Here is a 12972-nt window from a genome sequence, read left to right as displayed (position 1 = left end):
AATAAACAACTGCTCACACTTGCTCTAGATTACAGGGATTTAGAACAGCACCATTTAGTTCATAAAAGTCTAATGAGTTGTCTATATATAAACAAACACCACTGTATTTTCATCTGTCTGATCTGTCTTTTCTATACAGATGGTAACCTTCAATGTTTACAACTGAATCACTTTTAAACCATGTCTCAGTCACAGAAAATGCATTTGTTTTAAATTGTTCAATTACCAATTTGAACTCATTTGGCTTGTTATCGAGAGAGGTAGCATTTAGGTATAAACATCACAGCTTTTTAATTTCATTACAATCTGACACTCAATTATGTATAAAATTATTGACCTGATTTCTTTTTGAATTTGATGATCTTATTGCCACGGATGCCATACTAAAAGAGGTTATTGTTTGGTCTTGCTTGATTTATTTTGTTTTTTTCAGTTCTGACGTTAAAGTCTTGGAGTCTCTGTGCCTCTGTCAAATATGGACTAAGATAAATATCTTTATGTGCGACATTACTCCTCAATTTTTTAGCTGATGCTAATATTGTGTTGCGAAGAATATTCTCAGCTAGTTCAACAAGAAATGGACCTTGTTTATTAGTTTTAGGTCTCAGCCGTCTAAAAGTTTTGGTATTACATTCTCTTTATTTATGAGTTTAAAAGTTTCATTTATTTTTGACTCGTCTTCTTTTGATTTCATTTCTACGCTTTCTTTAGTTGATTCGGCCTAATTAAACGTAAAAAACTCTGTTAAAGCTAGCTCAAAAACTAGATAATCATAAAGAATAAACTAGATGGACTTTATATTGTAAGTTGAATTTGTTTCTAACCAGAATGATGCTACATAACAGATTTAGTATATATAAAAAATCCCATTGCAATTTGCACCTGATAAATAACATACGATATTTAAAGTTTTGGATCGTTTTTACGAAGCAAAAACAAATTCTATATTTTATTATTAAAATAATAGAAATATCTAGTACTTTTGGTACCGTCTTTTGATAAAACAAAGTTAAACTTGTTATTATAAAAACAAAACAAAACTTGTTTTGTTTTGGGAAAGATTAAGAACCGCGTTATTATAAAATATATACCGCACTTAACCTTTCTAAATATTATTTATTTAAATGTTGTTTAACTAATAATAATTTAAAATTTACAATAACTAATAACAATGGTAATACATCGACTATTACACAATAAACATTTCCTTAAAATTTAAAATAGTTTCATCATTAACTTTATAAAATGTTTAATGAATAACAACTACGATAAAATAAACGATAAAAAAATCCAAAGCAAAAAAATACAAAAAACGTTGCGCAACTTTGCTTAAATGTTATGTTAAATAGTCGTATAATAATTTGTAACATATTTAACATTCTAAATTGTATACAAGTTATAAGAGTTAATTAAAGTACAAAGAATTGCGCTAAATAAATAATTAAAAAGACCATACAAGGCAATAATTAAGGCAAAAATAATTTTGTTGGTAGGTTTAATTTTTTTTATATATTTAACTTCTTCAAATATTTTTAATATTTAATTTCTATTAACTTCTAAGTCTAGTAAATAAAACGGTGTTGAGCGATAAAAGAGGCCTACGTCGTTCGACATTGCGTGCAACGAACCGTTTCATATTTTATATAAATAATGAAAGGGTTTTAACTCTTTCTTTTAATACGATATTTATGCTTTTAGGTTATTATCAAGGTTTTACAAAAACTACTTTTTTTCGTTTTTTTTTTTTTTTTCTAAACGTTTTTTAAAGCAGCAAGATGTTGTTAAGCATGGTAAAAAAAACCGAAAATCTCTGTTTAGTCTTGCTAATATAAAAACCAAAAATCTACATATTTTTAGAATGATCTAAATAAACTATTGAAATAAACTTGCTAATAAGAATAAAGTTTACTCAAAAAACTTAATGTAAACCGCCAATTAAATGATATACTCATTTCATCGAAAACTATTGCTGACCCTCGTTTTATTTAATGCTGGTGATGAAGGTATACGATTATAATAAACAAATTGTTCAAAAGTATTTTAATGAAATAAAACGTTACATATTATTATTATTGTATTAGCTTAAAAAAAAAACGTCATTTTTTACTGCTTCTACTAACTCTGCAAAAAGTTGTGCAATCCAAAAAAATAGAGTTTATGAGAGTGGGTTAAATGTTTCTGAGGTAGCTAATGCTTGTAAACGATTTAATTTTGTTAAGTAGAAATAACTAAGTATTATTATACTCGGTTATTTCACTCAACAAGTCATTTACAGGCATTAGCCTGTAAATGATTTGTTGAGTGAAATTATCTCAGAAACATTTAATACACCAACAAATTTTCTTTATCAAAGTTTATGCATTTTGTGTCAAAAACTTTTGACACAACTTGATTAATTTGCCTCGATTACCAGAAAACTAGCTTTATTGCAATTCTAATTATGAGATTCGGAAGTTATACAAAAGAGTTGCTATTGTTTAGTGACAACTTCGAAATAGCTATTGCTTGCGTGTAAGAAGCAGATTGACTGATGCAAAGTTGTGAGCTTTCTTTGTGGATTTTTTTTGGACCATTTTATTATAAATTTTATTGTTAAATAAAACCAATCTTTGGAATTTTTGAATAATTTTGATTAAGCCTAAGGTAATTGTACAATTGAATAGGTTTGATTAAAATTAAAGTAATTGTACAATTAAGGTAGCTGCACATAAAGTCTATGATATTATTTCGTGTTAAATCATAATTCCATTCACAAAGAATCTTATGCACAAACATTTAATTTGTTTTCTGCAAAAACAAAAATATTGAGATAGGCCACTTAAAACTTGCATTATTATTGTTCTTGCAATCTGTTAGATTGCTATGTTTGAATGCAGTTTTTCTGGCTACAACTATTAAAAGTAATAAAACTGTAAACTTTTTTTTAGTAGGAAATTAACCATACAGTTCGTTTTTTTTTTATAGATCAGTTTCTTTATTATTCCTTATTATCACTCAATTTAAGTTTCAAAAGTAATCAAATTTTTACCCAAAATTATATATGATATAAATGTATTTAGCAAGTGTTTCAGTATTTTGTAAACTCTATATGAAGTAATGTAGTATTCAATAACTGCTATAAATAGAATTAATTTTTGTAGCGCAAGTGGTTATGGGATTGACATGCGATCAAACATTTATTCGAATCAATATAATTTTTTAATAACGCAAGTCATTTTGGGATTAAAATGTTGACAAACACATTCTTTGACGTAGGCAAAACCCTATTGTTTTTTAATACATTCAAGTATATTAATTGTCATGAATCTTAAAAATCTCTTTATGTAGATGATGTAGGTATCTAACCTTTGTAAAGAAAAAAATTTTATAAAATGTTCAAGCCAATTTAAAACATAAAAGTTTGTAGTTGAAATCTTACTTCAACCGCTAAAACTTTATCCTTAGGAGTCGTCCATAAAGTACGTACGCTCATAGCGGGGAGGGAAGGTCTTCAAAAAGCGTAAGGGGGGAGGGTTCAATTTAAAAGTTCGTACATCGATTTTCTAATTTATCACAATTAACCAGTTAATCAATAGAAAAGTTAATATTTTGACTAAAGATCCTAGTTTGCCAACATAAAATGATGTACGGTATAGGGAGTAGAGGGTATAGTTTCCCTTTTGGACGTTTGGGCAGTGCGGGGGGAAGGAAATCGATTTAGGCCTTTTTTGTTCCCAGGCCTTCACTATCCCAATTTTTTGCATTGTCTCCTCATTTGCCATAGGTATAAACATAATTAAGTTTTGAGTTTGCACAATGTGAGAAAGTATCCTATCTGGAACATAATAAAATCCAGCGGGCGCCCATGCACACATGCCACCCCTTATATACTGGCCTTGAGTAAGCCGTATTTCAGGCAATCTATTTTTTGAGTCAACAAAAAACAGGTTTTAGCATTGCCGTGGCGAATAGGTTGGAGGCCCCCTAAAAAAACATGTCGTTGGGGTCTCAAAATCTTCCAAATTTTACCGCTAGGTTTTGCTAAAATAAAAAGCTCCTTAAATGAGCAAAAGGGCACAAACGTTGCTGCTTCCCCCTCCCCCAAATAAAGGGTACGGGTAACCTACACTCGGCACTGGGTTTTTGGGTTTGTTTTCAATATTACTGATCTCGCGCAAGAATCGTTGTTTACGGACTTACTAAAGAGGGAAATAAATGCCCACCTTATGTATAGTTTATTTTTATTTGATCGTCATTAAAACAAAAAAATGTACAATATTACTTGATCGGGAATCGAATTCCGATCTCGGCCGTTTAAGTTTATATCATTAACCTCTCAGCCAAGCACACACGTCGTTAACTCGGACGTTTAACTTTATTAAAATTGATATTTGTATATACATGTTTCAAGACGTTTTTTAAACTGGGATCCTGTGCCGCAAACAAAGGACTTTGGGGTCGTATAAAGTATCTAAGGTACCTCCTCCACCTTTTTTTTTTCGATAAACTTGTTTATTAAAAAATAAAAATGTTAAGAAGGGAAGGGGGGGGGGATTTGAAAAACGTACGTACTTTTTAAGGGGGTTGTGGATTTATAAGTACGCATGGCAACAAGGAAAGGGGAGGGGGTGTCAAATTTCAAAATTTTTGGCGTACGTACTTTATGGACGATCCCTTATAGGAAACGGGAAACCGCTTTATTATATATATTCCAATTTCAATTGCATGAACTTCCAATTCCAATTTCATGAACTTCTTCTGTGAATAATTAAACCTTTCTTTTTTTTAGATAATAATAAAACATTTTTTAAAAAATATCGAATTTGTTAAACTGAAAAAATTCATCACAGGTACTGTGGAAAGTAATCATGATCACTCTAATTAAAATAATCTAATACGGTCCTATCATATATCAACCTAATAATCTAATACGGTCCTACATATTATATAATCTAGTACGGTTCTATACATATATTAACCGGTTCTATAATTAATATTACTGCGGTATAATATTTTCTTACGGTACATTTTTCTATGACGTAAGATTTCTGATTTAATCACTTAGCAAATTGCGCAGGTCACACGTAAAGTATGGAGACTGTAGTAAAATAATTCCCGCTCTAAAAGTAAGTAATATATCAGGAACTTTTTTAGGAGCTGATTAATTAATTTCTGCTAATTGACAGTCAACTTTTCTGTCATTAAATTGTTGCTCTTCTAAGTTATTTTATCGCTCAAATAATGTTTTATCGTTATCTTTTGCAGTTTCAAGTTAGAAGTGTTGGTATCAAAAAAAGTTATCTTATTGGTTTGGTGATGTTTCTTTAAGAAGACTTATACATTTTTTTTTACTTCAAAAGTTTTGTTCAGAGCTCTTTCAACATATAACTTAAAAATTTTATTTTTAGAAAATTTTTAGGCGGTATAGAGTATGATAATTTTTTAAATATTTGGTGGATCAGCTAACATTTTTATTAACAAACTATTGGTTGTTTTTTTGCTATTGTTGATTCAATCTAAGATAGTATCTTGCTACCAGGAAAATACATTATTTAAAAACTAACATCAAGCCTTGCTTCAAGTCTAACAACTTTACAGTTTTGGATTCGGTGTACACTATCAATATAATATGACAAATTATATGATAATATAATATCATTTTCAATCAAAGTGTTTTGGTTGTATGAAGTTTTTGAAAAATTAATTTTTATTTGTTGTTGCTTTTATTGTTTGGCATAGCAGCTGTATTAAAGGCGTTTATTTCAGTAAAACTAATTGTTATACAGATTGTAAAAAAGGTTACATTTTATGACTAATTTTTACTACTACTTTTTGTTACAACATGTTTCTTGTGATAAGGCAATATGGATAGTTGAAATCTGTCTTTTTTACTTTATGAAACTTATTTTGGAAATAAAGTGCATTTATTATACAGGAACAAAAGAGAAAAACATTTGATTTATAAAAAGTTGAATACTGAAATAAAGATTAAAATAAATAAAAGTTCCACTTAAATAATAGTTATTGATATTGGAATTACTTCAGTTTTACCTGGCAAAAAAGAAGATCATTGTGAAATATATAATAATGTGAATGTAGGATTTTTAATTATAAATGTGTAAAACTATAAATGTCAAATCAATTTGTATTATGCGCACAGATTTAAAAACTACAATATTGACTGCAATTATCATGTACTCATACACGCAATTCTCATAAAAGAAGAAATAAGATTGATTATATAGTGCAAATTGATGGCTTTCTGGAATATAACTAACACATTTTTCTTAATATAAGAAAAAAACAAAAAACCTAGATACAATAAATAGAATTGAGTTTCTGAACTATCTGGTAATTTATTAAAAATTAAATGCTGCCATTAAGATTTACAAACAATGATAGTTACAAATGTTGATCAAGATAATGAGATAATTAAGGTGATTCAATCAGTTGACTAAGTAATTTAAATTTAAAACAGTCCTTATTAGTTTTCTTAAATGTTCCTACCTTAAATAATAAATTGAATTCATGTTTATTTGTATATTTTGTTATCACTGATACCGGGGTGTCTGCCAAATCAGGGGAAAGTCAGGGAATTTAGATGTCTTCAAAAAAAGCAAGGAAATTAGGTCAAATTTTAGAAAAATCAGGCAAAAAGTAAGGGTTTTTATTACTTATCTTATTATAGAAACTCTTTTATTATGAGTCTTTTTTTTTAACTCACAGTTTAATTCTAAGAAAAGCAGTTTTTTTTTTCTTTGAGCTTGATTAGTAGCTAGCTTTTAGTAGCTAACTATTACTAACTAACTAGTAGTCGACTATTTGATGTTATTAGTCAATTGTTTTAATTTTCTTTAGACTAGAACAAGTTTATGTAAATTAAATAGTGTACTCAACATATTTTGATGATCAGTGGTTACAAATACCAGAATATAAAGCTTGGTTAATGTGTGGGGATACAAATACCTCAGCAAGTTGTAGAATTTGTCCACATCCAAGAAATATAATTGAACTATTTAATATGGGGCAGAGAGCAATAAAGAGTCATTCAACAGGAAAGAAGCATTGTGAATGTTTGTCTCTTCACTTAAAAACGACATGTATACCATTTACCAATGTGTCAAAAAATATGCATGTTGTAACAACCACTTTGTCAGAAAACACAGTTCAAGTAAACCACTCTTCAGTCATATGTTGTGTCAGATTCGGTTATTGATGCAGATATCAGATGGACACTTAAAAATGTTTTGTTGTCATTTTCTTTTCGTTCCAATGATGGACTTTAGATTTTGTTTAAATCAATGTTTCCTGACAGTGCTATAACTGAAAAGTTTTCTCTTCAAAAAGACAAATGCTCATATTTTGGAATAGCTTCTCATTTTCAATCAGTTCTTATTAGAGATATGGATAAGTCAGACTTTTATGGTGTTTCTTTTGATGAAACTCGTTTGTGCAAATAGGGCAGATTGATCTAGTTAATTATTGGGAGGGTTGTTTTAAATCGTGTTTGTATTCGTTACCTAGACTCAACCTTTATTGGGCATAGTCGAAGTAGAGACCTTTTGCATAATTTTTTATTGGGTTTGAAATCTTTGAATAAAACCAAATTTATTCAAGTATCTATCGATAGCCCAAATGCAAGTTAGGCCTTCTACTCTGAGTTACAAAATTATTGTATAAACTTCTCTATGATTTTCCTGCCAGGCAGGAAGTCTTTATTGTTATGACTGAAAGTAATTAATTTATTTTTCCTTTTTGTGATACTCAATGGGTTTATAATAAAAAGGTGGCTTTAAGAGCTGTTAATATTTGGGAGAGCATTAGTAAAATATGTAAGTTTTGGAAATCTCTACCAAAGAGTAAGCAGCCTTAATGTCAAAGTTCATTATGGATGATATTTTAAATTAATGTAAAACTGCAAATAGCCTCTACAAGTTGGATTTTACAAAAAAGATTGTTTCTAAAAACAGGGAGCTTTTCATGAATTTTAACAAAATAGATGATAGATTAAATGAGTTTTTTTTTTCTAAAGTTGGTGGTTTTAGATGATTATCCGGCACTGTCCAAATTAATCAAAATGGTGTTGACTCTTTTTCATGGTCAAGCAGCGGCTGAAAGAGGCTTTAACATTAACAAGAATGTTACAACATAATTTAATAAGTAAATCATTAATAAGCCAGATAATTGTGTATGACCATATGAAAGCTCTTGATTTAAACCGGGAATCTATAGTTATCTCAATGAATTGATAGAATCTGTTAGACAAAAGCTTAAAATGGCTGCTTGATGAGAAACTGAGCTTACAGATGCTTGAAAGCAAAAAAGTGACTTACTTGCTATGACATGAAAGGCTTGCAATTTAAAAAGATTATTCTGGAAAAAGTAAAAAAAAAAACACTAAAAAGTGGTTCAGAAGCAATTCTTGTGAAAGCTGCAAATGATACTGAAAAAGCATCATTTGCAGCTTTCACAAGAAAAAAAAAATTCTTGAACAGGGGAAAAAGAAGAAAGAAGATTAAAAAATTAGATGAAACAATTGATTCATTATTTAAGAAATGTAAAGAACTTTGAAATTTTAAATATTAATTTATTATTATTTATATACAGTAAAATCTAAATTTAAATAGATATTTATATGATATTTAAAAGTATATTATGTAAGTTAATATTTTTGAAAAGATTTTTAATACTTATGTGGCAATACTTTTTCAGTCTTTTTAACATGAAATAAAAATTTTGTTTAAACTTTTATCATTTTTTCAGAATTATTTTTCTGAACCATATGGTGTATGTCTATTTTTCATCTTATAAATGTATGTCGATTTTTTATCTTTTAAATGTATGTTGATTTTAGCTTTATATTTTACTTTTACATTACTCGCGTAATTTAGTTTATTTTGTTCTGAATGTTATTTATCAAAACAGTTTTTAGAGTTAATAAAAACATAGCATTTTTACATTTTACTTTTATTAAATTTTAAATGTACTTTAATAATGATAGTAACAATAACATCATACTAACAATACTTTGATAAATGTAATAATGATGCTTTATTTTAAACTGTACATGATTTTTCCATGTATTATTCCCCAATCCTTTTAAGTCTGAAAAAGCTCATATTAACTGAAATATAAATCAGGGAAAAGAGGTCGACATTCAGGGAAAAGAGATCCATGATCAGGGAAAAATCAGGGAAATCCTCCTTCAGATTTTTGCAGACACCCTGGATACATAATTTCCACAAAACATCATTAGATAAAGGTTAATTTCAATAAGTTTTTGTATGACCAGTTAATTTAATCAATTGATCTAAAACCAAATTTTTCTCACTAGTATTAGTCAGAAAACTAATTGATGTTTGTGTTTTTGGAGAGGAAGTATTTATTTGAATAGAAAAGAGCAATCACCAGACTTTTTAAAATTATTACAATAAATGCAAATTTGTATGATCATATATATATATATATATATATATATATATATATATATATATATATATATATATATATATATATATATATATATATATTATATATATATATATATATATATATATATATATATATATATATATATATATATATATATATATATATATATAGATGGATAGATATTTACATATAACAAATGCATATACACCTCAATAAATAGGTAAAAAAAAAAGTAACTGTTCTGTTGTAGTGCTGTAATTAGTATATAACACAACTATGGTAGATTTTTGTAACTGACTTTTCTATAGCTTGTGGTCCTGATAATATCTGTCAAAGTTTTGACTGCATTTTCTTCTATACTCGTGAAACTGTTTAATATATGTTAAAAATTTTTGGTGACCACTCTGTGACCTATCAAATTCAATAACAGTTATACTGTGTGCTAAAGTGGTAAGACAACGGCTATTGCTTTTGATATTAAAGACTTTCCACTAATTCTTAAATGCTATTCTTTGTTCATTTTGTGTATCAGTAAAAAAATTTTAAGTTTTTTAATCTATTCTTTTCAGTCATAACATTCTTTTTAATGAAATTAAAATATTTTTTAATAAGGTTCATTGTAATTATATATTCTTATATTATTCAATGGCAACATATTGACTGTAGCATGTCTGAGCTTGATCTTCTAATGATGCCCTTTTTTCTTTTGGAGAATGCAAAAAGATTTTGTAAACATAATCGAGTCTCATTGTTGCAACAGCTTTTTTTCATGTTTTCTTGATTCATATTTTGTAATTTTTTTATGTTTTTGTATATCTTTTTCTTGCTCTTTAAATGCCTTACTCACCTTTTAGTAATTTTCAGCAATAAATACTTTTTTTTGAAAACTTAAATTAATATTTATTATTCCTTGAGAAAGAAGACTTTTTACTAAAAGTTACTAAAATATTTTAGTCAAATTTCTGATACATCTACTGAAGCACAAGTTAAAAATAATTTTTAGAATCAAAAATTAAAGCTAAAGTTAGCAAATCTGCTTTCATATTAAGCAGAATCGCTGCTAGTCATGTCATCCAATACTATAAAAATTATATATAATATCAAATAACCTAATCCATTACCCATATAATAAAATATATCAGAAGCAAATCCATATAAATGAATTTACAAAGCTAAAACCAACTGATATTTTTTAAATCAATGTAAACAATGTTTTTAATCATGTTAACAGACTTTACTTCATCATCATTATCATTATAACTGTTTATCTTTTTATTTTTGTCTTAAGTTGCACATTTTTTACTAATTATTTTAAATTACTAATTTATTAATATTAAATTTATAGATGATATTTTAAAATTTTTATCTTTATCTTATTAATTTGAATATTAGAGTTGAAAATACAATGAGCTGTTTATGGTGTGAAGGAGACAAAAATGAAATACAAAATTTTTTAAAGATTCTATCAAAGGAGATTGTTACAAATAATAATGAAGCATATTTGTATTGTGCTGAAAAATGTATTCCTGACCTTTATTTTTGTCTTGAATGCGTTAAAGTATACCATGATTGCAAACACAAGTTTATCAAAAAAGAGGAATCTAAAAAGGTATATATATTTTTTATAATGCTTAACTAAAAAATATTTTTTTAAAGATATTTTGTTTACAAAGATCTAATAAAGAATCAGACTGGAACAGAGGAGAATACCATTTGATATATAAAATGTTGAATTATGGAAGTAATATTAAAGTAAATAATAGTTCCACTTAAGTAATAATCATTTACCTGGTATTTACCTGGTATGGTCATTCCAGTATTGCTAAAGCAATCCACTTATGACCAATTGAGTTATGTAGATATTGGTCTATAAAAAAGCCCATCCTTGTTGTGTGTAACTTATTAAGTTTGATTTGAAACAATTTAGGGAAGTCATTGTTACAGTATCATTATCAAGTGAGTTCTAGCGGTTGACTAAACATTCTGAGAAGAAATGTTGTCTGACCACAGTTGTGAATCTATACTTAACCAGTGGGTGACCTCTTGTTCTTTCGTTTGTGGCTAATTTAAAAAAATATTTGTAAGAAATAGTAGAAAACTCATGCAACATCATGTACACCTCTTTTAAATCCAATATGTTCCTTCGTTCCTTAAGTGTCCATAGACCTAGTTTGAGTATTCTGTCTGCATTCAATAGATGTTCCACTTCTATTATCATTTTATTGAAACGATCTTGTATTTTTTTAATTAGTTATTTATCTTTGACATAAAAAGGTGACCAAACATGTACAATATTCTATTTGTGGACAAACTAATGATTTATATAGTTTCATCATAATATTAGATTGTTTATAGGTAATTGTGCGATTTATCCTAGAATCTTGTTTGCATTGCCATAAGCTCTTATACACTGGTTAAATGCTTTTGAATCATTTGATATTACAACTTTTTCAGGTTTACAGGTCTTTTTCAGTCTCGATTTCTTCTAAAATAACACTGCTTATACTGTATTCATAACCAATGTTCTTTTTTCCAATGTGCATAACTTTGCATTTCAAAACATTAAATTGCATTTGCCATTCAATAGACCACTTAACAAGCTTTTGCAGATCTTCTTGGTGTTGCAAACCATCATTTCTGTTATTAACTTTAGAGATTATTTTGGTATCGTCAGCAAATATTAATATATTGTTAGTCGGACCAGTATCCAGAAAATAATATATCAAAAATAAGGTTGGACCTAATACTGATCCTTGTGGTATGCCAATAAGTTCTCTCCTAAAGGAAGAATTTTTTCCATTTTAAACTACTAGTTGCATTCTAGCTTAAACTGTTGACTTTGGTTTGCTTCTAGTATAAGCAAAGAATGATTTAAAATCATGTTTGATATTTTGTTTCAGCATATACTCAAAGTCAATTTGTGCTTTTTTAATTAAGCATTTCATTTTTTATTCACACTAACCACTGCAGGATTAGATTTGTTTTTGTGTCTAGAATGTATTTTTCTTTTGATTGCTTTGGCTACTTAATGAGTCATCTATAAGGGTTTTTTTACTTAGGATTGGTGTTGATCAATTGCTTTGGAACATATGTTGATTCTAAGTCAAGCAATATTATTGAAATTAAATTTACTTCAGTTTTAGATATTAAAAAAAAAAAAGAAATTTAAATTAATCTATATGAATTAAGCTTATCATTGTTAAATATATAATTATGTGAATGTGGGATTGTAAACTATGAATGTCAAATCAAAATGCATTGTGCACAGATTTACACACTACAATATTGAATGCAATAATCATGTGCTCATAGACACAATTCACATAAAAGGAGAAATAAGTTTGATTATATTATAAAAAGTGATTGTTTTCTGAAATAATGAACTTTTTACAGATCTTTTTTAATGACTTAATTTTAATAAAGATTTTCGCATTTAGCGGAGTTCTCGCATATTCTAGTCATTTTTCCTTTGTAAGGCTAGGTGTAGAGTAGAAATAATTTGTTTACGTAAAAGTAATAATGTAAACTATTGATAACATTCACTTTTCTACTTTCATATAA

The 12972-nt window shown here is 27.7% G+C and overlaps 1 protein-coding gene across 14 annotated transcripts in view; it reads left to right on the top strand.

Annotated features, from left to right (window-relative positions):
• LOC100204258 (uncharacterized) overlaps positions 1 to 12972 on the top strand; it is a 73196-nt gene that overhangs the window by 16328 nt on the left and 43896 nt on the right. For 11 of the 14 annotated variants that reach the window (XM_065806127.1, XM_065806122.1, XM_065806129.1 and 8 more), the window contains one exon: positions 10804 to 11020. In XM_065806127.1, coding sequence (XP_065662199.1) covers positions 10817 to 11020 — 204 coding nt within the window. In that variant the 5' untranslated portion in view covers positions 10804 to 10816. Of the gene's footprint in view, positions 1 to 5026; positions 5106 to 5244; positions 6417 to 10803; positions 11021 to 12972 lie in introns of those variants that run through there. The other 3 variants (XM_065806130.1, XM_065806125.1, XM_065806121.1) reach the window with 3 other exon arrangements.

Source organism: Hydra vulgaris, chromosome 09, assembly GCF_038396675.1.
Source record: "Hydra vulgaris chromosome 09, alternate assembly HydraT2T_AEP".
NCBI lineage: Eukaryota > Metazoa > Cnidaria > Hydrozoa > Anthoathecata > Hydridae > Hydra > Hydra vulgaris.
The sequence above is the reverse complement of the archived record's forward strand: the minus strand, read 5'-3'. Positions and strand labels throughout refer to the sequence as shown.